Here is a 23,557-nt window from a genome sequence, read left to right on the forward strand (position 1 = left end):
TCAACCCATCTATAGAATGGTATCATATACATAAGACTCGGGACCAGACCAGACCAACAAAAACTGATACCAGGTATAAATAATCACAGTAAATAATCCCAATCCTCCAAATCCTGTTCTTATAGATGTAGCCTCAGATCACCCGTTGGCTCCGGCGTATCACGTGAGGATTATCGCAATGTCTTTCTGGCCGAACAAATAAAAGAAGAGATGAATTGCAAGCAAAGAACGTCCAAAAAAAAGGAACATTAGATACCCAATAATACCTAATACCCCAATGAGTGTTGACTGCCATATAAACGCGCTTCATTGAGCCCGCCGACTCCACCGAACCTCCCACCAAGCCCCGCGCTCTCATTCGTTCATTCAGCGTGGGAAATTTAATTGCCCGCATTTCGCACAACCACCCCTCCTTATACCTCTCCATCTCTCAAGATACTTATCCGGCGATTCGTGGCGCGATCGGCGCCTTGGAGATTTACTCCTCAATATCGTGCATTCTCAAGGATGGCTCAAAACTCTGCCTCGCAAACCCCCAGTGAGTTTCATGACTCATTCTCGAATGTCGCAGAAGCTTATAGTGAACAGCGGGTGAGCCTACGGCTCCTGTGACCAGCGCATCTCCCCAGACCGCCGATACCACCGCAAAGGATCCCCAGGGTCAGCAGGACGGACCGGCCGAAGCTCCCAAGGTGAAGACCGAGAAGGAGTGTATGTTGCCGCCAAAATCTATACTGGGAACCTTTCTCGGAAATCGTTGTTATATCATGAGCATTTGCTGATACTTTTGGTGACTCCCAGTGGAAAGAGAACGCAAGAAGGCCGAAAAGAACAAGAAGTTCGAAGAGAAGCAGGCGGCCAAGGCCAAGGCTGCCGCCAGCAAGGCCGCAGCTCCCAAGGTCGAGAAGAAGGCGAAACCCGAGAAGGACAAGACCGCCGATGCCTACGACCCCGTTGCCATTGAGACCGGTCGTCTCGATTGGTGGGAGGAGCGTGATCTCTTCAAGCCCGAGTTCGGACCTGATGGCAAGGTCAAGCCGGAAGGCTCCTTCGTCATCCCCATTCCCCCTCCCAATGTTACCGGCTCTCTTCACATGGGCCATGCCCTCACCAACGCTCTCCAGGATACTATGATTCGGTGGCAAAGAATGAAGGGCAAGACTACCCTGTGGCTTCCTGGAATGGACCACGCCGGTATCTCGACCCAGAGTGTCGTCGAGAAGATGTTGTGGAAGAAGGAGAAGAAGTCCCGCCACGACATTGGCCGAGAGGCCATGGTCAACTTGATCTGGGATTGGAAGGATGAATACCACAAGAACATCAAGAATGCCCTGCGCAGACTTGGTGGTTCGTTCGACTGGAGCCGTGAGGCCTTCACTATGGACCCCAACCTGTCATCTGCTGTGACCGAGACCTTCGTTCGCCTCCACGAGGAGGGTATCATCTACCGTGCCAACCGCCTGGTCAACTGGTGTGTGGCTCTGAACACCTCTTTGTCCAACCTCGAGGTCGAGAACAAGGAGATCGAGGGCCGGACGCTTCTCGACGTGCCTGGCTACGACAAGAAGGTCGAGTTCGGTGTCCTGACTCACTTCTGCTACGAGATTGACGGAACCACTGAGCGCATCGAAATTGCTACCACTCGTCCCGAGACCATGGTTGGTGATACCGGTATTGCCGTCCACCCCGACGACAAGCGCTACCAGCACCTGATCGGCAAGAGCGCTCGCCATCCGTTCTTGGACCGTCTGCTCCCTATCGTTGCTGACCCCGAAGTCGAGCCCGAATTCGGTACTGGTGCTGTCAAGATCACTCCTGCCCACGATTTCAACGATTTCAACCGCGGTAAGGCCCACAACCTGGAGTTCATCTCTGTCATGAACGATGACGGTACCTTCAACAAGCACGCTGGTCCCTTCGCTGGTATGAAGCGCTTCGATGCCCGTTACAAGGTCATCGAGGACCTTAAGGAGAAGGGTCTGTACGTGAAGTGGGAGCACAACCCCATGAAGGTGCCTCGTTGCGCCAAGTCCAACGATGTCATTGAGCCTATCATGAAGCCGCAATGGTGGATGAAGATGGAAAGCCTGGTTCAGCCTGCCATTGATGCAGTTGAGAAGGGCGATATCGTTATCCGCCCCGAGTCCGCCGAGAAGAGCTACTTCCGCTGGATGCGCAACTTGAATGATTGGTGTCTTTCCCGTCAGCTCTGGTGGGGACACCAGGCTCCTGCTTACTTCGTCAAGATTGAAGGCGAGGATGGCGATGACAGTGACGGTAACCTCTGGGTCACTGGCCGTACCGAGGAAGATGCTCGCAAGAAGGCCGAGGAGAAGTTCCCCGGCAAGAAGTTCTCTCTGGTCCGTGATCCCGATGTTCTCGACACTTGGTTCTCTTCTGGTCTATGGCCCTTCTCTACTCTGGGCTGGCCCCGCAAGACCCACGACTTCGAGAACCTGTACCCTACCTCTGTTCTGGAGACCGGTTGGGATATTCTCTTCTTCTGGGTTGCCCGTATGATCATGCTTGGTCTCAAGATGACTGGTCAGGTACCTTTCCGTGAGGTCTACTGCCACTCACTCATCAGAGATTCTGACGGCCGCAAGATGTCCAAGTCTCTGGGCAACGTTATCGATCCTATCGATGTTATGGAGGGTATTCAGCTGCAGAGTCTTCACGACAAGCTGCAGTTGGGTAACATCGCCGATAAGGAGATTGCTGCTGCTACCAGATACCAGAAGAAGGCCTTCCCCAAGGGTATCCCCGAGTGTGGTGCCGACGCTCTCCGCTTCGCCCTTGTCTCTTACACCACTGGTGGTAGGTTTCATCTCGTGTCCCCGCTAGATTCTATTTGCTAATAATGATTTGCAGGAGGTGACATCGCTTTCGATATCCAGGTCATTCACGGCTACCGTAAGTTCTGTAACAAGATCTACCAGGCCACCAAGTTCGTCCTCGGCAAGCTGGGTGATGACTTCAAGCCCCAGGCTGGTGTTAAGAAGACTGGCAATGAATCTCTTTCCGAGCGCTGGATTCTGCACAAGTTCAACACCGCCGCTAAGGAGATGAACGAGGTTCTCGAGCAACGTGATTTCTCCAACTCTGCCCAGATCTCCTACCAGTACTGGTACTCTCAGCTGTGTGATGTGTTCCTCGAGAACTCCAAGTACCTGCTGGCGGACGATGCCTCGGCCGAGACCAAGGAGTCTGCCAAGCAGACTCTCTACACTGCTCTCGAGGGTGCCCTGACCCTGATCCACCCCATCATGCCGTTCGTCACCGAGCACCTGTGGCAACGTCTTCCCCGCCGCGCGGGCGACGAGACCATCTCGATCATGAAGGCCAAGTACCCCGAGTACATCGCCGAGTTCGACGACCCCGCCGCCGCCAAGGCCTACGAGCTCATCCTCAACACCTCCAAGGCCATCCGCTCGATCCTGTCCCAGTACGACGTCAAGACCCAGGGCGACATCATCATCCAGACCTACGACGCTACCAGCCAAGAGACCGTCTCCGAGGAGATGACCACCATCAAATCTCTGGGTGGTAAGACCCTCGGCGAGCTGTCCCACCTTGGCCCGGAGAACAAGACTCCTCCCTCTGGCTGCGTGGTGGCTGCTGTCGGTGCCGAGGCCGCTGTCTACCTCCGCGTCTCCAAGGAAGTTGCCTTGGAACAGGAAGAGAAGGCCAAGGCTAGCCTTAACAAGGCCCGCGAGACTGTTCGCAGGTCCCAGGGTATCATCAACGGCCCTGGCTGGAAGGAGAAGGTCAAGGCTGAGGTCCGTGAGCAGGAGGAGAAGCGTCTGCGTGATGCTGAGGGCGAGGCTGCCCGTCTCGAGGAGCAGATTAAGGAGTTTGAGAAGCTGCGCTTGGAGTAAATTGTCTGTTGGATAGATTTAAACAAAATATATCAATTGATTCCCTTTTTTTCAAATTGTGATTTTCCACTGTAGACTCATCCCTAGATAAATATATACATCCATGCAGCAATATATATTAGACGGCGTAGCGGCGTTAATATATCCAGCTAGGACATACAATCTTAGAAAACACATACAAACAAATTTTTTCTGCGGAGCAAAATTATGTAGAGACCAAAAAAAAAAAGAAAGAAAGAAAGAAAGAAAAAGAAATTCCATGTTGGATATGAAAGCCAATAAAAAGAAGTACCTTTGCTAACATTTAACTAGCAAAAATACCAAAAATAGTTTCCCTGGGAATCGAACCCAGAACCTTTCCGGAACACTTGCTTGAAGCAATTGTTAACGGAAAATCATAACCGCTAGACCAGGAAACTGTTAGATGAAAGGCATAGCCATTATTGACATTATGAGGCTAATCCACTGGATTTTGTCAATCCACATTAATCAACTTTGGGAACTTGCTACCAAAACCGCTGAACAGTCTATCCACCAACTATATCAACATGTAAACCCAAAAATATCTAGAAAGCAACGCAGTCTATCTGTCTTATATGTCAAGAGGCTTTGCCATTGAATCCCCCCAGTGATTCAACGATTGTCAAGCTAAACCAGCGTGTCAATATAGAATTTCAACGTATTCCCTTGCATGCAATTCGTCAAGTATCGGGATCTCCCTCAGTATCCTGCGGCGTCCCATTTACCGGGTGGGAATTGCGCCTTCTCACCTGCTTTTTGTGAGTCCATAGATACACGCTGACAGTAATGATCGCCAAGATGATTGTAGCAACAACATAGATCCAGAATTGCTTAGATATTCTGAATTCCTCGGTTGTCCCATCGTCAAACTTGAACAAGTTCATTCCAAAAATAGACTATTAAAGGGTGAGAACAAACTCCATTCCGGGGGTCTCGGGATACTTACCGACACAAGGCTTGCAGGTAAGTATATAAGCGTCAAGATGGTGACCACCTTGACCGTTGCATTGTCATCAAAGCTTTTAGTTCCAAGCTCGAGCAGCTGTTGATTGGCGTTGAGCATGCGGTTGTTTAATTCAACCATTCGGTTGTTGAGGTCGAGCATCTGGTTGGTCATCCTGAAATCCAGCCCTAATGTAGTCTGCATGCCTGTCAGCCAAGGGCGTAGCTGCCATGTTCTGGCAGTTGTTGGTTACCATGTTCAAGATATCCTTGACCTTCTCCTTTAGGACTTCTACCCCAACAAGAAACCCCTGGACACGATCTTTGTGGTATGCCATACATGTGGCAAGTTTTCGGAAGCCATTGTCTGCATCGGTGTGCTGTGAGCCCAGAATACTGCTCAAATGACCTAGTTTCGTGAGAGTTTCCAATATGACCCTCAATCTGTATGAAGTGGGCAAGAGAAGGTCGCGTGTGTTGTGAATGGCCGTTAAGTTGCTGTCACCTCCGGCGGTCAAATGTGGTCGATATTTCTCAAGATAAAGCCTAGAGATCTGTCACTCTAAAATGCAAGTCAGACAAGCCGAGGGGCAAATATTGTGGACACAGATACTGACATGTCTATCCATGTTCTTGGAACAAGCCGTTGTCGTTGAAAACAGTAGCAATGAGTCTATCTGGTGTATCAACTATAAGGTGGAAATGTCAGCACCAGTTTAGCCTTTTCAAATAATGCCAGACTGACCATGGCTCTGGTAAAGAGAAATGATGGCCGGATCATCGTGGAGACAAAATGTAGGATACGTAGAATTGGTGACCATCTCCTTGGATTAAAGTAGACGTTGAGGAAAGAGTTGAAGAACTATCGCTATGAAAGGTTACCACTTTAAATATGAATTTCAAGTCGCCAAAGCAGCTTTGTAAAGGAAAAAGAAAAGAAAAGAAAACGAAAAAAAGATGCCTTGCCCGGTCAAGCTTAGGGCTCATTGATGCAGCATAGTAAATCAGGCAATACATAGAGACGGTTTACGCCCGACTCATGGCAATCTTGCACCCCTGAAATACAGATCATTAGAGAGCTGGGCTGCATTAACCACTAGCTGGATGCTCTGGATGAGACCTAATTTCCATAGTGTATGTTCTTCTCCTATTACGCCGACGCTGAGAATGGGGTCGAGAGGGCCGAGGTAGGGCACAGCTCCTTAGATCCTTGTAGGCCAAAATCACGATAACAGCTAAGCCGCAAGGCAGATTTTGCTATAGTTTCATCAGAGAAAACGATTTGAATGCCGACAATGAGTTCTAGAACCTTGGCCAGACCTTCTTCTTCTTCAGTTCCAGTTGACCCGTACATCTTCGCAGAGGTCCCTGTCCAAGTCAAATATCAGCAACCATTCAGACGGCTTGTTTGAGGAATCTACGTACGCAATCTCATGCTAGAGTTGAAGGAAATCACCTTAGCAACGGGCAATCCATATTATCTTCAGACGGAAGACTTACCTCTTTAACTTCTCGTTTTGCTTGGAAAGTAATTAGGCCGCAAAAGTACTGCGAGATATGGTTAGTTTAGCCTTCACACTGAGCTTGTACGGGGGATATCATCGTAATGCTCACTACGACTTCGATTTTCCGCCCGAATATCTCATAAAGCCTATTCTCAAGCTTTGCACGGCTAATATAACCGCTTATTCCTTCTCTGAGCGTGGTGGAAACCAATTCAGTTTGTGGGTATCTTGAAGACATTTTGAGGCTATGTTTGGGGATTCGAGGCCAAGTCCGGAGTACACCTGGGCATAGTGTGGATTAGGACACAAGATCAGAAGTCGAAGATTTAATAGGATCAATAAGGATAGCGACCAGATTGACAGCAGCACCACGTTCGGGGGTTCCCGAAGAGCCCCTTCGTATAGCCCCAAGGCGATGGCAACAATCTACCGTATTTTTAATTTAATTGACATATGTCACCCGACGCCTATCATCGGGGTAATTTCAATCAAGACCAACTGTGGCTGTGATGCTCCATCTCAGCCAATTATTATCTTTCCAGCCGGTCTTCTTATGCAAGCTCTTCCATATCGTAGTCGATGCATGCTTGCTTTCTACGCGGCATACGCCCATAGGTGCATATTATATTGTCTTTGGTTTTCACGCATGCTCGTGAGGGGTAAAAAGAAACGGAATCGCCTGGACCTCGGGGATCTATTCACATATGGTGTAGTTTACTCCTCATGTCTAGCATTAACATGTGGGCAAGCCATATTTTGGCTTGAAAATCTCCGTAGAGTAAGATATCCCGAGTAAACATGGGGTAATTCTGGGGAAATCGACTATCAAAGTCTAACATCCCAACATCTTTCTTCCGCAGCTATCCGTAATTCAGCTTCTATATTCTCGAAGTTCGTCCTAGGGCGAGCTTAGCGCAATTTATCACAGAGGGCTTCTGATGTTCGGAAGATGTCAGATCAACTGTCAAATCCACTGCGCCTTGGCGCTAAGATGATGAAAATCCATACGAGAGGATATTTGCCCAGGTGAAAATTAGGAGGCTCTTATAAAACCCCCGTCAGACGTGTATTGACTCAGCAAGAGGATTTCTCACCTGGGCCCAGGATTCGTGCTTCTATTTATCCTCTCACCAATTATTTCCTCTTGCTTTGCTGTACATTTCCTTTTTCTACGCCCTTTCAAACGTGCTGATTGGCAAGGCTGCAAGATGAATGAAGAAGCGCAACCTTCGATTCCCCCAACGTAACACATGACCCTCCAAGCCCTGTTCCTTGAAGCAACTTCTAATGACTTTCAATCAATCAGAATAGACAACCCACTCGCCAACCAAGAACCCGCCCAATTAGAGGCCGAGGTTGAGGAATTTCATAAGCGTGTTAATCTTAATGGCGTCATCGATTTGGAAATTCTTATCAGGGGCGCAAGGATAGCACAACAGCGATGGGGTGATGCTCCGCCCGGGTTCACCCCTGCGGAGTACGAGGCTATAAAGAACGAGAATTCGAAGAGTTATCTGTCGTTCTTACAAACTAGGGGTCTTCTCGTGACTGTTATGGCCACGGCTTGTGCGGCAATCACACAGTATGTCTTTCTGTTAGCCAATCGGGAGAATCTTTTGACACTTATAATAGGGGATGGCAGCAATCAACAATCAATTCCAGCTCTCTCTTTTTAAACTGGGATGTTGATTTTGACCTCCAAGATAAGCTTGTGATTGGATTCATCAATGCAGCTCCTTGGCTTTTGGGAAGTCTGATGTACGTGCTACTCAACATCTGACTGTTTATACTCTAACAACCGCAGAGGGACATGGTTCAGTGATCCGCTGCAAGAAAGGTTTGGAAGACGCCCAGCGCTCTTCATTTCTGCTGTTTTCTGTGTCGCTCTTGTGATAGGTAGTATTTGACCCTAAACCTTCCATGGCGATTGATCCCAATATTGGACACAGGAACGGCTCGTTGCACTACTTGGAAGACACTCCTCGTCTGCCGAGTACTTCTTGGTGTGGGAGTATGTTGACTATTTTTCCTCTCGTTTCCTATTCCCATCCCGTTTCTCGTTCTTACTACCTGACACCTTCCGATAGATCGGATCAAAAGCTTCCATAGCTCCTATATTTACCGCCGAGGCAGCACCCGATCGACATCGAGGTAAAGTCTTGATGATGTGGCAACTTTTCGATGCACTGTACGTCCGAACTCTCTCCACAGACCATTATCTAACTGGTCATCTAGTGGAATATTTCTCGGTTTCTTATGCGCCCTAATTGTAATGGACAGTTGGAGAGTACTGCTCGCGACCGCGATAATCCCCGCCATCGTCCTTTTATTTTTGGTGTTCATGTGTCCCGAGTCGCCGCGATTTCTAGTACAGAGGAATCGATATCCCGAGGCATACAAAAGCCTCCTTGAGCTCCGAGGAACACCCATTCAAGCTGCCCGTGATCTTTACTACATCCATGCACAGCTTCAGACCGAAGCTGTGACAGTGTGGGACCGTCACGGTGGGAACTCATGGTGGTCAGAGGGAGAACAGATCTATGCCTACCAAAAATGGATCAACAAAGGCAATTTCTTCAAGCGGATGATGTACCTCGCCACCGATAAACGAACTCGAAGAGCATGCACGGTTGCTTCGATCGTGATGGCGTCACAACAACTATGTGGTGTAAGCTCTCTACACCTCTCGAATATTCTGTGGCTGCACTTGGCTGACGCCTGGTCTCTCTTTAAACTGACAGATCAACGCTTTAACATTCTATTCCTCCTCAATTTTGCATTCTGAGCACGTTAACGCGGGGGAACCGAGTGAAGGCTTGTTTCCTAACGCCACGGCCGTCAAATGGTACAATTTCGGTACGTGATTATGAAAAAGATACCTTGACAAGACAAGGATTCAACTAATTCGCAACAAAAAGCCTTTGGCCTAGCCAATTTCCTGTTTACTTTCCCTGCATACATATACATTGACTTGCGTGGACGCCGACCTCTGCTACTTGTCTCGTTCATTGGGATGTTTTTCAGTCTGGTCGCATTTAGCGGCTTCTTCGAAATTGCACACCATGACACTCGGTTAATCCTAGTCGCAGTATTTGCCAGTGTATTATTTGTGTTTTTCTACTCAATTGGTGCTGGACCTATTCCTTTCACACTGAGTGCTGAGGTATTTCCTCTATGCGTGCGCGGTATATTGATCCTCTTCTTCACTTTGCTACTTTGCTTCTTTGCTATCACAGACTAACGAATAACAGAGGTGGGAATGAGCTTTAGTGTCATGATCAATTTCCTTGGTCTTGGGCTCTTAGTACTTTTTGTGCCTGAGTTGACCAAGGCATTTGGGCGCCAGGCACATCTTCTCTTCTTCTTCTCGTGAGATTACCATTTCCAATGTCTCATCCGCTTATATACTGACTATGGATATAGAGGCATGAACGTATTGGCACTCATCCTGATTTTCCTGCTGGTTAGTCTCTGTTTCTTCTATTCTACGCTTCATGCTAATATTCTAGGTCCCCGAAACGAAGGACGTGTCACTAGAGAACATGAACTCGATATGTAAGGTTTCATGCTCACCCCAACTGAACTGTGCTGATAATATCATAGTCAACCGCGCAACGAAAGAACAGGTCCTGATTCATGCGCCGCTCTTGGAACCCCTATACCCGAAGACATAATGCCAAGAAGACAGGGAGAGTACGACTCTGGGAAATATGAAATGAAGAGAATATATTTGAGAATGGGAATATGCAGATAGTGCCTTTTGCCAATATCAATGAAAAGAAAATGTACATTAGCAGTCGAATCCTTCAAATCGAACGACAGAACGACAGCGCTGGAAGGATATAAAACAGGAGGTAACGAAGCAAACGAGAAATGAAAAATTGTACCACAGAAAAGTCAATGCCCCCGAACTGGATGTTCTCTCTTTACATCCTTGAGCAATTTCTTGATGTGATTCGAGGTTCCATGCGGTACGGAGTAGCCCACTGGAAGGGTTGCAGCTGCACAGACAAGCGCCTTGACAACCAGGAGGTTGTTTTGCATCACAGCAATTTCTAAAGGACTCATCTCCAAAGGGGTACCTGCGTCGTACGTCCATTTTACACTCGCCCCTCCATCTAAAAGTGCCTTGAACTTCCTTCCCCACAAAGAGTCTGGCTCCAAAGACGTATATGAACCGTTCAGCGCGAGGCGGATGTGCATCATCATCGGCGTCACGTATGCCACCGGCTTTGTTGGATTCCCTCCACTATCGAGTGACGTATCGGGCGGAAGCTGATCGAAGATCATCTTGTGCTTGAAAGCCATGATCACGTTCTCTTTGGCGTGATTGCCAAATTTCACCGCATAATGTAGGCAGTTCAGCTTTTGTTGTTGCACGCAGATTCTGTGGTCCGCACCCCGTTCCAGAAGCAATGAGACCACAGCAGTGTGACCAAGGAAGGCTGCTTGCATGAGCGGAGTCTTATCATCGCACAGTTCGTTCAACAGGGTATTGGTGTCGGCGTTTGAATCAGGGCCGATATCAGCATCGATCACAGCTTCCACAGTATCGACGTCGCCCTTGCAAATCGCAGGATAGAGTGGTGTTTTCCCTTTGGACGAAGGGGCGCGCACGTTCAAATTTCGATTGTGGAATTTTCGCTGATATTCGGAAAGTGCTCTGATCTTAGTAGGGTTGGTCACTTCTATAGCATGGATCAAAGGCCTTTCACCCTGGTCGCACTGTTCCACGTCGACATTGCCGCGCAGAGCTTGACGGACATTGTCGACGGCCCCGGACTTTATGACGGTGACGAGAACACCGACTCCTTCCACTGGTGCGGACGGGTGAAGTGGATCGATACTGTGATCGGTTCCCTGGTAGGTCTCAGTACTGGCTGGGGAATGGATTGACACCCTTGATGATCCGCTTGAATGAAGTGCATGTAAATCGCTTCGAACTTCATGTGCGGATGAGCGTTGATGGTAATCTATCTGAAGCATTGAGCGAAGAAGCTTCTGCATTTTCTCAAGGAACCCAAGGTTATGGGAAGTGTGATATTGGGCTGGTAAACTCTGAAGCCAAGATTCAATACTTGGATGAAGAGCAGGAGGATCCTTTTGGTAGAAAGAATCGTCCAGGACGCGTCCGACCAGTGGCTTTCTTCGGCTTTCGTCAAGTTCTGCCAAACTTGCAGGATCAAGACCCAAGGCGAAAACGCGCACTAGTATGCACCCGAATGACCAGACGTCGCTTCTTCGTTGAGTACGTGCCTCTGGCGCCTGGTATGCGCCCCCTTTTGGGGAATGATCATTCAAACTAGTCGTGTATCCTGAACCTCGCCTCCCATTTTCCGACAGAGCACGCCTTGCTACTCGTGAGACACCGAAATCGGAAATTCGCCAAATCCCCGTAGAAGAGCCCTCACACTTGAAGACCAATATATTTCGGGGTTTGAGATCCGCGTGGCATATTGCTAGGTGACGAAATTCCTCCCATTCACTTTCGAGTTGGAGATTTTCGTGTAGGAAATGAATGGCAGAGGCAACCTTTCTGGACTCCGCGATTAGATCGTCCAGGGGAGGCGCGGGTGTTGTAGACTGCATTTCTCTGTAACCTCCGGCCAAGAAATCTTCCAGGTCCATGTCCGCCCATGGCATGATGATGTTCCATTCACTTCTAATTTTAAAGATCGCAAGATTAGACACGATTTGCTTGTGACTGGACAGGCTTGATCGGAGAAGTTTCAATAGTCTCACTTCAAGGTCAGAATTTGCCCTGGGGAAGAAGCGCTTTCGGGCAACGATGAGTTTGACCTGCCCGAAAAAGAAACCTATAAGCGACCGGCCGTATCAAGTCACGCACTATGAAACTTACTGGATAAGGTGCCTTTGGTATACCAATGTCATCGCTCAAATGGCCCAGGATGATATGGTTGGGAGGTATGATCTCCTTGGTCACTTCTCCGTAGCCACCCTGTCGAAGCACATGGTCCTCCCGGAAAAGTGGTAACCGGTAGTTCTCTCCATAAGAGTCTTCCTCGTCTTCCCCATCTTCCTCATTGTCGTTCAAAACAACTGGAAAGTAACTCCACCTATGAGTCACGAAGTGGCCCGCCAGGTTGGTATCCCGAAGAAAGGAGTCGCGCTCAAGTTCCTCTCTGGTGAAGTCGAGGATGTTTTTGTCACGGCGACGATCGGCGACAGCATCATCTGGTGGGAAGAAAATTTGCCTGAACCTTGACCATCCCGACCAATCTCGAGGAACAACACCGGTGAGTATGGATATCGTACGCAATAAGCCCTCTCGAGCTACAGCTATGTCTGATCTACCCAGACTTGGATCTTGGGTCTTCAGAAACTGTTCCAGCCGATCCCCGGCCCATATCTTTTGGACACTTTCATACGGGATGAATGCTTCTGGTGTGTTGTAGTGGTATGTCTCTTTCTTGAGATCGCTCTGGATATCCTCGAAGCTCATTTGACTGGCGGTGACCAACAAAATGAGCAAAGACAGCGCAGGAGTAATCTTCGTTCGCGTAGCTCGACTATGGTGGTTTTGGCTTGCTTGAGAAAAAGGGTGTAGCAGAGAAGCTAGAGTGACAGAGATAAATGTCAGCAGGGACAACTGCAAGGTGCTTCCTTTATAGCAAGCTCAGCCTCTATTTCCGATGATTGTCTGCCAAGATTCTGGCTGCGGCGCAGTATCGAGGCATCGCATCGTCACCGCCAGCTCAAGTAGGTGAGTTTCTTTTGCCTGGTTGCCTGGTTGCCTCTTCACCTTCAAAGACAATAAAACAAGTCGGGAAAACAAGTCGATATTTGAGGCTCGAGAATTGGGAGAGTGCGGGGGAGTTCCAAATTGCGGAGTAAAGACCGGGGGTATTTTATATTTAGCTACGCGGCACACATTATCTCGGTATAAACTAGACCTTCTATTTATTCAGATCTATGCCAACTGTGAAAAAGCACTGTCAAAAGCCGCCAGAAGAGGAGCAATATAAGCTTCTTCAAAGATCATCATAGGGCGCAACCGAACAGTTTGGACACCGCAGCTCCCAATATTGATGCCCAACTCGCGCATCTTCTTCGGCAAAGTGGTTGAGTCAGGCGTGTCAAAGGCAATATATATATGTGCCCTTACACTACACTACACATAGGAGACTTACTGTCTACCTTCCCTCTTTTTCATAGTGCCACCTATCGTTCTCTTATGTATACTGGCGTAATCGAACAGGTCGAGCTATCGTATGAATCGTCACCTTTGATTCATCGTTCATGAATATAGACTGTCCTGTCAGATGATGTTGGTAAGAACCCTATCAAAACTAGAGTCTGGATGCTTGAGAAATTTTTATTCGCATCAGACTTGATGTTGCCCCTTTTTTGTACAGGATCTTAAGTGCTCAATTTACTCCTTTCCGTTTTCGAGGAGATAACAACTATAAGACCGTTGGCAAAGTGCCGTTTAGTTCCAAGGTTCGACAAGCACGTGTTATGTATGTATCTTGACCTCACATCGACAACACGAGGTAAATGGTAAACAACCCCCATATCCGAAATTAACGCGGCAAGTGGGCGGTTCTATACGTGGAGGCATCACTTGCAAAGCACCGGGTATACTCCGTACAGCAGGCTCGCAGGCGTAGTACGAAATTAGACACTTATAAGAGCTTTCTGTGGAATATTTCTTCGGACTTGCACATTCAACATGTCTAGTGGACGTTCAACTCCGCTTATATCACCTGTGATCCGCAAGTATTCAATCCGGAACGCGTCACATGTTTTCGGGGTCTTTATTTCTTGAATATTATGGTGATGGTTTTGGTCAAGCAGTGAGTGAATCATAAGAGACAAAATTAATTATTTGATTATCTTCACTTTTCTAATTGAACAAGACGGGAATTCATCTCACGCAGCCAGCATCAAGTCAACCATTCCTACAGGGCATCTCGTTCATTCGACGCAAAATTCACATACCTATGGTTCTGTAGGCGCGGATACACGACCAACCAGTCATACATTTCGAAGATCCAATCAAATCATCTGGCGACATATTTGCATCATTGGCTTCTACTAAGACCCTCCCGGCCGTATGTAACATGCGCCTATGCCGCTGGCTAACTTGAATATTGTGCAGGATATGGGCTGGTGAAAATGGATCTTCTGGCAAATCACCCGAGCAAGGGCTAGCTTCTAAAGTGAGGTTGCGTTGGGCGAGAAGATCACGTTTCAGTACCTCCTCTGCCAAAAGAGCGACCCAATTGGAATCGAATGGGCCTTCGCGATGCGGCCAGGAGTGTAGGAGTCTGATAGCGCGCCACCGCACGCGATAATCCATGCAGGAAATCGAGGCATGATAAAGAGGTGCAATGACGCCAATGTCCATGGTGAAGGTGGGACGTGTGGGGAATTTCTTCAAGATCGCTTCCGCGAGGCAGACGACGGCCTCGAGGTCAGACGTGTAATGAGCCAGTGCTGCACTGTTCTTTCCAAGGACACAGGTTCGTATGGATGTGCTTAAGCTGAGACACTGTAGATAGATGATATCGGCGCTTCGTTGCTCTTTGTGAGTCAAACGTGCATAGAATTCTCGGTAGAAGACCTTGTAGACACGCACGAACTCACTGAACCGAGACCAGACCTGGAATTGCCGCGGGAGGATCATGTCGTAGTTTCGCGCGATCTCTTCATCTGCCATGCCCATGCATGGCGCAATGAATCCATGCCCAGCACTTAGAACGGGCTCAAAGGCATCTCTTGCCTCTTTCATATTTTGGAACGTCGTAATGGGTTTCGGGTTGGCTGGCAGGGCATCGATACAGAGGAGAGGGCCACCGACCCCAAAGTGCGCCGACAGGATATCGAGGTGCGCGAAGGCAGCGACAAGACACCGTTCAATTCTCCTCTCGCGTGCTGTTGGTGCGACGAGTTCTCGGTCGGCCTGGAGCTCTTGAAGAATGCGAAGGCCACTTTGGAGATGGTTAAGCGCGCTGTCATAGTGCCCCCAGAGCAGGTCAGAGAGGACAAATAACAAGCAGCAGAGCAAGGTTACATTGCGCAAGGTTGGGTCATGAGATGCATGACGGCGGGTGAGAAGGTTGAAAGCGCGTCCCAGTTGGTCTTGCGCAAATAGAAGCAAGGTGTTTTCTGGTTCAAAGGGAATCTCTGCCGCTAATGGCATCCCCTTGGCCTCAGTATCCTGGTGAATCGCACTGAGGGCGACTGCCGCGTGGAACACCGCTGGGTCGGACTGGCTCATCTGCAAGACCAGGTTTTGCCAAAGCGAGGATTCGAAGAATTCCAGGAAAGTGGGGACTGTATGGTGTTGAAAGAAGGAGAAGCAGCGCCGCTCGTCAGATGTCATCACCCAACGAAAGCCATTTCCCACATCGGCGGAGATGCTCGCTGATGCCAGGGCTTTGATAAATGATTGGCCACGGACCGGCAGTCCATGCACGTAGCCATCGCAAATCCGCCCGGTCGAGCCGCAATTTTGACAGCTCCCCGGGGCTTCATCGCATTTGACATGTCGAAGCCTGTAATTCGCAATTAGTGAGCAGTAGCCTTCTACTGATATTGGCTTCCAGACTCACCGACAGGTGCGACAACCAGTCCTGGATTTCTTTCCCCCGGTTCGACGTCTACGAACTGGGATAGTCGTATCCATTATAAAAAGGTATAGTATGAGAACTTGGACTTCGATATGCAGAAGTGATCTTGCTCAAGGTCATCATGGATACTGTAGAGGTAAAAATTGTGACCAGAGTCCATTCAATGTTTTCACGTCTCAGGGGGCGATGCGGCTGTTGACGCCCCGCATCTCGGACAGATCGCGACCAAAACTTCCAACTTGGGATTTGACACTTTACTCCACATACTTTCAGATCTCCAGTTTTCGGGAATATGGGGCTCCACGCGAGGAATATTGATCAGGACAATCCTGAATGAATGTAGTGTGGATTTGGTATAACCCACGTTAGGATTCGGAGACTGTACACACACTCTTACATCAAATGAGCCTAAACAGATTCGGATACGGAATTCCACAAAAGGAAAAGCGGTATTTCCCGAAAGAGGAACTAAGAGAGAACTAAGACACTAGTATTGGACTGGGATATTGCGATGTGCGGAGGACTCCGTATGTGGAGGGCAATTGGGGCGTGAGTACTACCTAGGTAGTTAGTACTTTTCACAGTGTTGGAGATCATGTGACCCAGTCACGTGACTCCCTTGCTCCCTCACACATTAGCCAGCTCCTCCAGATAGTTTCCTCTCTTCCTCTCTTCCTCTCCTCTCCACGCATTTTATCACTTTTCCAGAGCATACTACATTTCATCGTAGTCTGTCTCTATCACACAGTATATTGGAATCCCTTTCATATTCATAGTATTCTTCATATACTACTTTTGATCTCACATACATGCTATATACCTAGATATCTTATAAGTATGTCCGTGGACGTAAACGTGCGACTTATGATGATGATGTCGATGAGACAACCTTTTTTTTTTTTTTTTTCTCATCACTCCATCACCCTTCCTTCATTTCTCCCACCTTCCACACTTCCCTTTTTCCATCATTCCAACATCCCCAAATTTCCAAGTCCGCCTCCCCATTGAGCCAACTCTTCATCCACCGTCACCGGAAATCGCCCACACCACCAAACAACCCGAAATCTGCACATCATGTCACCCCCTCCCGAGGAAAGCCACCATGATGATCTGGTAACCCACATTCTTACAGAGATCGCATTATCCAGACAGTCAACATTCAACAAAGTGGATCTTGAACACCTTGGGATCACTGTCGATAGGTTTGCGGCTACAGACTCTAGTTTTCTCGACGATAGAAAGAAGTGTCTTTTCAAGCCTTTTGACCAGGAGCTCATCAAAAGATGGAAGATCCCGGATAGTGAGGCCGCGTACGAATCTGTGCATGACCGCCTGGACATCCAAGATGTGCCTCGTAACTCGCGCCTTGCTTCCCAACCAAGCGAAACTGAGATAGCGGACGCCACGGCGGATGTTATTGCATACCTTGAGGCAAATATGACTTTTCTATGCGAAGGAACAAGTAGGACGCCGTTATCCGAGCAGCTTGGATGGGCTGAGATTGAGTGAGTGCCGCTTCTTAGGATTATAATAGGTAACTAATATTTTACTTAGTTATGAAGAATTCACCGGCGGAAACGGAGGATTATTATCATCAACGCCTGGCAGATATAAAGGAGCGACCTTCCCTGGTTGGGACCTCCAGTCGCTACAGGAATGGTGGACGAAGGATTCTTGGGATGCTGATGTGCTAGCTGGACCCTCGACTCAATTAGTCATTACCACCGATGGAATCGGCATGGAGGAGCGATTACTCCTCAGTGAGCTTGGGGCAATAGTTCAGGTGATCATGTTTCGCCGAATCCAGCCCGAATTTAGAGACTGGCACATCTTCCCAGTACGTTGTGTTGTAGGTACTTATATATTCGTTTTATACTAATTGAGATAGGTCCTAATGCTCTCTTTCTTCGGGCCTCGACATGGAAGAATCCTCCAGGCCTGTTACGATTCGTATTCGGAACAACTTGAACTATGCATCTCACCAATCTTCAATTTCCTGGAAAAGGACAATGAGTCCTTTGATCTCTTTTTGCGATTCATGGCAAGCTCCCCGCCTGAGACAATGGGTCTCGATCTTTCCGAAATTTCACTTGAATCATAAGCGATAACACGAGCTGCTGCATGGGATTAGGTGTTGATCAGCGCTGGGACTTTTCACGTGCGAACCTTTTGAGTCTGCCACAACTCTCGCTTTATTCGATGTGATACAGGGTGCCAAGGAGGAGGATAGCATGTGTGCAAATTCCTTGTGGTTTGTTTGGACTTCCTCCGTCCCCTGACCCTTAAGTCCATAAACGGCGACGATGGCACTTAGCTGACAACAAAACTTCGCTTTTCAATGAGTCAATATTGGCCCAATCTCAACTCGCTCATCAATCGGTTGAACTCCAATTATAACTAGTGTTAATCTGACCACCGTGGCGGCTCTACCAATAGCCTTTCATCGGAAAACAAGCTGATGCGGTTTGGCCTATGCCAAGTAGTTAGTACTGAAATATCGTGCAGTAGTGGAGTATAAAATGACTGGTGTGGGATTTTCATATATATAAAGTACATGCATTGCTGTCTGTGGCCAGCCATGACCTGCATCCTCGCTAGATGCTCCGTGCGAAGCTAAAAGTGGAGAAAGCGGGTAACCCTTCCCGGCCTGTCCCGTGATAGGCTGATAATAGTGCCACGTGCAGATCACAGCCTCCACCTGGTGCATCGCATGTGGCTCCCTTGGTTAGAGGCCCATTCTCTTATTTCACTTATCATTATCATTTCGATGTGTGTACACGTGCGGAGGACGTAGGTATGTGTCTACGTAGAAAGGGATAAGGAATTCAACTGGGCCTTCTTGTGCTTCATTCGCAGAACCTCAGTCCTTCCGCGCCAGAGTCGGATCAGAATAGCGCTACCAGTCATAAACTGAAAATAAAACAAAGTAGTATTTCGTGCAAAATTTCAATAACTCAACTCAGGGCGGAACGGGATCCCCTGAAAATCTCGTGAGACAGGCAGCAATTTAGAGATCCCAGATAACGGAGGGAATTTCTCCATCCAGCTTCTTTTCTACAAGAAGGGTTCCGGGAGCCCCGGAACGCTTGTCCCACTGAGCCACGGCAACACTTTGACTGCTTTCCAATGCCACCGCAACCATAGTCTGGGTACTTGCGATGCTGAAGTGGCGAGGGGAGGAGCCGTAGGCTGGGTACAACCCGAGGAAAGAAACCTTCTCAGCCTCTTTTCCACTAGCGTCAGCGCACATGAAAACGGCGAAGGAGTCTTTATCTGGGCCGAATGTGTTGTCAAGACGGTTGGAGACGACGATATGATTGTTTTCAGGCTATGGGACACGGTGATGTTAGCTGAGGGGTCGGATTAAACGATATATTAGGGACAACGCCCGAGACTTACCGAGATTGCAATTTCAGCGGCCTTGGAGCCAGCAGGAGAAGATCCATCACCATAGGTACTTCTCTCGTAGATTTTGCGGAAGGAAATTCCGTTGCCTGAATAGGTCACCCGGAACCCACTCAGCTCGTTGCTCAGCTCCTGCACAAGGTAGAAGTAGACATCTGATGATGTGCTGTTCGATCCACGGGGGGTCCAAAACACGCCGTGCCTGGGTCCAGATCCTGGGTTCAGGGCCAGTGGCTCGATCGGTTCAAGCAGACCAGTGAACAGGTTGATATGGAAGACGCGGACGACATCGGCCCCAAGGTCGGGTACAAGAACGAAGCGTCCGGTAGGGTCGACAACTACTCCATGGGGATGGGGGGCATCTTGGCGAGAAGCGACCGGACCAGGAGCAGCCATCTGGTATGTGAAGGTTTGTTCATGCTTGAAAAGTCCCAGGACAGGATCCACGGAGTACGTCGAGACAGAAGATCCGGAGCTATAATACCAGAGCGAAGTCAGCAGCTCGTACCATATTTTGTGTGACTCTCTCCAGGGATCCGATGGAGCCTTACTAGTGCGCCACAGCAAAGAACTTGCGATCCTGGATCATAGATGCAGAGTACATGGCAGACATGACAGGGCCGGCGGGGGTCTTCAGTTGCGCAAGCTTGGAGAGACTCCCATCTGGATGAGTTCTCAGGGTGGTTATAGTGCCATTGGAAGCACCGATTGCTTCGTCGAGGCAGTACAAGACACTATTGGAACTATCCAGCATCAGCCAAGACGGGCTGCTGCCGCACTCAGTTGTCTGAGACAGGGTGGACAGCTCATTGGAATCGGAAAAGTCCAACGAGGTAACAAGACCAGCGTACGATGCCGCATAAAGCTTCGTAGCAAGGGCAGCGTGCCCAAAAAGGAATGCCGCGAAAAATACAGAAAATGTCTTCATTGGGTCTCTTCTTTCTGCTCTGGTAATTGGATGGCAAGGCTGGAGAATAAAGACATGACTGAGGTAGTTGACGGTTTTTCTATGTCTGACAGTTTGTCTTCAGGGATGTGTCGCAATAAACGAATTCCCCACTGTTTCCACCAATCTTAGATGTATATTTCCCCCTTGATTCCTATTATTCAAAATTGTGTACACTTGATAGGGTATGGTTTGTTCGTTCTCTTATCGCGCTGGGGGCAGAGAGGTTCGGTAAACGAGTTGGCACTCTTGGCGCCAATGCGGTTTTGAGTTTCTGACGACATTCCCCTTCTCGGCATGCCGAAAATGAACCCGATTGAATACGATGCCGATTGGTAACATATCGAGGCCCAGATCGAGGCCCAGGGTGGAGAATACCTTCGAATTATGAAGCAGTCATGGGCCAGACCGTCATGCTTGGTCTATTTACGGATGTTCCTTATCATCCTGAATTATATGATTACATGACATACACAAGGTTCCGTTGCCTTCGCTGTTTCGGTCAACAAGGTTCTCAACAACAAGGTTTGGAGATTCCTGGCGCTTTCGAGTATGTATTTCATCGATGTACTGAAACCAATGACCCTGCACAGCCCATATATTATCAACCCCAGTACCAATTCAGGCATCAGATTCGATTTACATACAACAAGTCCAATGTAGATCGATCCCTCGAAGTAGTACTCCGTACCTAACAAGGCATACTATGAGTAGGTATAGCCCTGGAGTGATCTACTGCTGACCATATCTGTCAGCAAGGCCCGCTTCCTCGTATCCAAAATTAACTAGTTAACTATACGGAGTATGCACAGAAGGATTCAATTTCAACAGACTGGGCTGAATGAAGGCCCCACCTCTCTGACATGTAATCTCGGATTTTAACACAGGCACACCCACGGAGTTGGTTATTCCTCCCAGATAGGATACCGGTGCACGGAAGTTAGTATGAAGATAGTTTGACCGGTTCCAGGCACCGACTCGCCAAGATGTGCAGAACTTTATTTCCTGCAGATCAGCCGGTAGATTCTATTCCGTGAAACTGACGATTGATATCGCACCCCTATTGCACCATACCACGTGTTGTAACCGGGATCGTAGAGCCCTCCGTGGGTATTGTTCAAGCATTCGTGATTCGGTATCGGTATAGTATCAACGTAGAAGACGCAATTATTACGAATATATATATTGGATGCTTCCGATCGTCATTTCATGTACACCAACCTATTCCTTTCCTTTCGTTCCTTTGTACATTGCCCTCCGGGCTATCCTCATTATGAAGTCCACTATTATCACCTCCATTCTCTTCTCTGTGGCTGCCGTCCAGGCCTATAGCCCGGCCGAGCAGATCGACGTCCAGTCTCACCTGCTTTCTGACCCCACCAAGGTCGAGGGAGAGACTTACGACTATGTCATTGCTGGTGGTGGTTTGACTGGTCTGACCGTGGCTGCCAAGCTGTCTGAAAACCCGAAGATCAAAGTCCTTGTGATTGAGAAGGGATTCTACGAATCCAACGATGGACCGATCATCGAGGACCCCAACGCCTATGGGGAGATCTTTGGAACTAGTGTGGATCAGAATTATCTCACAGTTCCCCTCATCAACAACCGAACTGGGGAAATTAAGTCTGGCCTCGGTCTTGGTGGCTCGACCTTGATCAACGGCGATTCCTGGACCCGCCCCGACAAGGTCCAGATCGACTCATGGGAAAAGGTCTTTGGCATGGAGGGCTGGAACTGGGACAATGTCTTCCAGTACATGCAGAAAGCTGAGCGCTCGCGCCCCCCGACTGCCGCCCAGATTGAAGCCGGTCACTTCTACGACCCTGCCTGTCATGGAACAGACGGAACCGTTCATGCCGGCCCTCGCGACAACGGCAAGCCTTGGTCCCCACTGATGCGAGCCCTCATGAACACCGTCTCCGCTTTCGGTGTCCCCGTCCAGAAGGACTTCCACTGCGGTCACCCCCGTGGTGTCTCGATGATCCCGAACAACCTCCATGAGAACCAGATCCGGGCTGATGCCGCTCGCGAATGGCTTCTTCCCAACTACCAGCGCGATAACCTGCAGATCCTGACTGGCCAGAAGGTCGGAAAGGTTTTGTTCAACCAGACCGCATCTGGACCTAAGGCTGTTGGTGTGAACTTCGGTACCAACAAGGCTGTTAACTTCAATGTCTACGCCAAGCAAGAAGTTCTGTTGGCCGCCGGATCTGCCATTTCTCCTTTGATCCTTGAATACTCCGGTATTGGTATCAAGTCCGTCCTTGACAAGGCCGGTGTTAAGCAGCTCCTCGAACTCCCTGTTGGTCTCAACATGCAAGACCAGACCACTACCACTGTTCGGTCCCGCGCCAACAACGCACCTGGACAAGGCCAGGCCGCTTACTTTGCCAACTTCACCGAGGTTCTCGGCGACCACGCCGCCCAGGGTATTAAGTTGCTGGACACCAAGCTTGACCAGTGGGCCGAGGAGACCGTTGCCCGCGGTGGCTTCCACAATGTGACTGCCCTCAAGATCCAGTATGAGAACTACCGTAACTGGCTCCTTGATGAGGACGTTGCATTTGCCGAGCTCTTCTTCGACACTGAGGGCAAGATCAACTTTGATATCTGGAATCTTATCCCCTTCACTCGCGGTTCCGTCCACATCCTCAGCAGTGACCCTTACCTCTGGCAATACGCAAATGACCCCAAGTTCTTCATGAACGAGCTGGATCTTCTCGGCCAGGCCGCTGCTACTAAGCTGGGTCGTGAGCTCTCTAGCGCTGGTGAGATGAAGAAGTACTACGCTGGCGAGACCATCCCCGGCGACAACCTGCCCCAGGATGCCACCGTCGAGCAGTGGGAGGACTACGTGATGATGAACTTCCGTCCTAACTGGCACGCTGTTAGCACCTGCTCTATGATGTCCCGCGAGCTTGGTGGTGTCGTCGACGCTACTGCCAAGGTCTACGGTACTCAGGGCCTCCGTGTCATTGACGGATCTATCCCTCCCACTCAGGTGTCCTCTCACGTTATGACCGTTTTCTACGGTATGGCCTTGCGGATCGCCGAATCCGTCCTTGAAGACTATGCCAAGAAAGCTTAGTTGGATTACTTTGCGATGATCATTTTGGCAAAAGACAGATTTGGTCGATCATCCCGACAGTGGGAAATTTGTTCCCCCTTTTGGATTTGCGAGGGGACTCCGCACTCAATAATGTCCTGACTTTGATTGGAAGTTAGCTATTCCTGCCCCGTTCCTTGTTATTCTCTTTGTTATTC

The 23,557-nt window shown here is 48.9% G+C and overlaps 8 protein-coding genes across 8 annotated transcripts; 4 read left to right on the top strand and 4 right to left on the bottom strand.

Annotated features, from left to right (window-relative positions):
- Window positions 1–283: 283 nt before the first annotated feature.
- N7525_009346 (valine--tRNA ligase) lies at window positions 284–3,878 on the top strand (the record flags this gene model as incomplete). The annotated part of the gene is made up of 4 exons (XM_002563398.2): window positions 284–538; window positions 589–711; window positions 802–2,817; window positions 2,872–3,878. The coding sequence occupies exons 1-4, from the start codon at window positions 508–510 to the stop codon at window positions 3,876–3,878; spliced, it is 3,177 nt and encodes a 1,058-aa protein (XP_002563444.1). The 5' UTR covers window positions 284–507.
- Window positions 3,879–4,579: 701 nt separating this feature from the next.
- Window positions 4,580–5,662, bottom strand: N7525_009347 (uncharacterized protein; the record flags this gene model as incomplete). The annotated part of the gene is made up of 5 exons (XM_061214680.1): window positions 4,580–4,795; window positions 4,846–5,040; window positions 5,096–5,395; window positions 5,459–5,514; window positions 5,587–5,662. The coding sequence occupies 5 exons, from the start codon at window positions 5,660–5,662 to the stop codon at window positions 4,580–4,582; spliced, it is 843 nt and encodes a 280-aa protein (XP_061069111.1).
- A 510-nt stretch (window positions 5,663–6,172) lies between these two features.
- On the bottom strand, window positions 6,173–6,584 carry N7525_009348 (uncharacterized protein; the record flags this gene model as incomplete). The annotated part of the gene is made up of 4 exons (XM_061214681.1): window positions 6,173–6,209; window positions 6,267–6,277; window positions 6,342–6,389; window positions 6,456–6,584. The coding sequence occupies 4 exons, from the start codon at window positions 6,582–6,584 to the stop codon at window positions 6,173–6,175; spliced, it is 225 nt and encodes a 74-aa protein (XP_061069112.1).
- Window positions 6,585–7,596: 1,012 nt separating this feature from the next.
- N7525_009349 (uncharacterized protein) lies at window positions 7,597–10,020 on the top strand (the record flags this gene model as incomplete). Its single annotated transcript, XM_061214682.1, has 12 exons — window positions 7,597–7,928; window positions 7,979–8,104; window positions 8,151–8,242; window positions 8,296–8,357; window positions 8,434–8,534; window positions 8,582–9,014; window positions 9,088–9,202; window positions 9,265–9,531; window positions 9,598–9,715; window positions 9,770–9,809; window positions 9,856–9,901; window positions 9,950–10,020. 12 exons carry the CDS (start codon window positions 7,597–7,599, stop codon window positions 10,018–10,020), a joined length of 1,803 nt encoding a protein of 600 aa, XP_061069113.1.
- A 223-nt stretch (window positions 10,021–10,243) lies between these two features.
- Window positions 10,244–15,998, bottom strand: N7525_009350 (uncharacterized protein; the record flags this gene model as incomplete). The annotated part of the gene is made up of 4 exons (XM_002563402.2): window positions 10,244–12,145; window positions 12,207–12,922; window positions 14,309–15,867; window positions 15,925–15,998. 4 exons carry the CDS (start codon window positions 15,996–15,998, stop codon window positions 10,244–10,246), a joined length of 4,251 nt encoding a protein of 1,416 aa, XP_002563448.2.
- Window positions 15,999–17,016: 1,018 nt separating this feature from the next.
- On the top strand, window positions 17,017–18,043 carry N7525_009351 (uncharacterized protein; the record flags this gene model as incomplete). The annotated part of the gene is made up of 3 exons (XM_061214683.1): window positions 17,017–17,447; window positions 17,497–17,779; window positions 17,831–18,043. 3 exons carry the CDS (start codon window positions 17,017–17,019, stop codon window positions 18,041–18,043), a joined length of 927 nt encoding a protein of 308 aa, XP_061069114.1.
- A 906-nt stretch (window positions 18,044–18,949) lies between these two features.
- Window positions 18,950–20,275, bottom strand: N7525_009352 (uncharacterized protein; the record flags this gene model as incomplete). The annotated part of the gene is made up of 3 exons (XM_061214684.1): window positions 18,950–19,270; window positions 19,342–19,822; window positions 19,899–20,275. The coding sequence occupies 3 exons, from the start codon at window positions 20,273–20,275 to the stop codon at window positions 18,950–18,952; spliced, it is 1,179 nt and encodes a 392-aa protein (XP_061069115.1).
- A 1,291-nt stretch (window positions 20,276–21,566) lies between these two features.
- N7525_009353 (GMC family oxidoreductase) lies at window positions 21,567–23,381 on the top strand (the record flags this gene model as incomplete). The annotated part of the gene is made up of 1 exon (XM_002563405.1): window positions 21,567–23,381. The coding sequence occupies one exon, from the start codon at window positions 21,567–21,569 to the stop codon at window positions 23,379–23,381; it is 1,815 nt and encodes a 604-aa protein (XP_002563451.1).
- Window positions 23,382–23,557: the final 176 nt, after the last annotated feature.

The sequence above is a fragment of the Penicillium rubens genome (genome assembly GCF_028828025.1).
Source record: "Penicillium rubens strain IBT 27055 chromosome Unknown utg000003l_segment0_segment0, whole genome shotgun sequence".
NCBI classification, from domain to species: domain Eukaryota; kingdom Fungi; phylum Ascomycota; class Eurotiomycetes; order Eurotiales; family Aspergillaceae; genus Penicillium; species Penicillium rubens.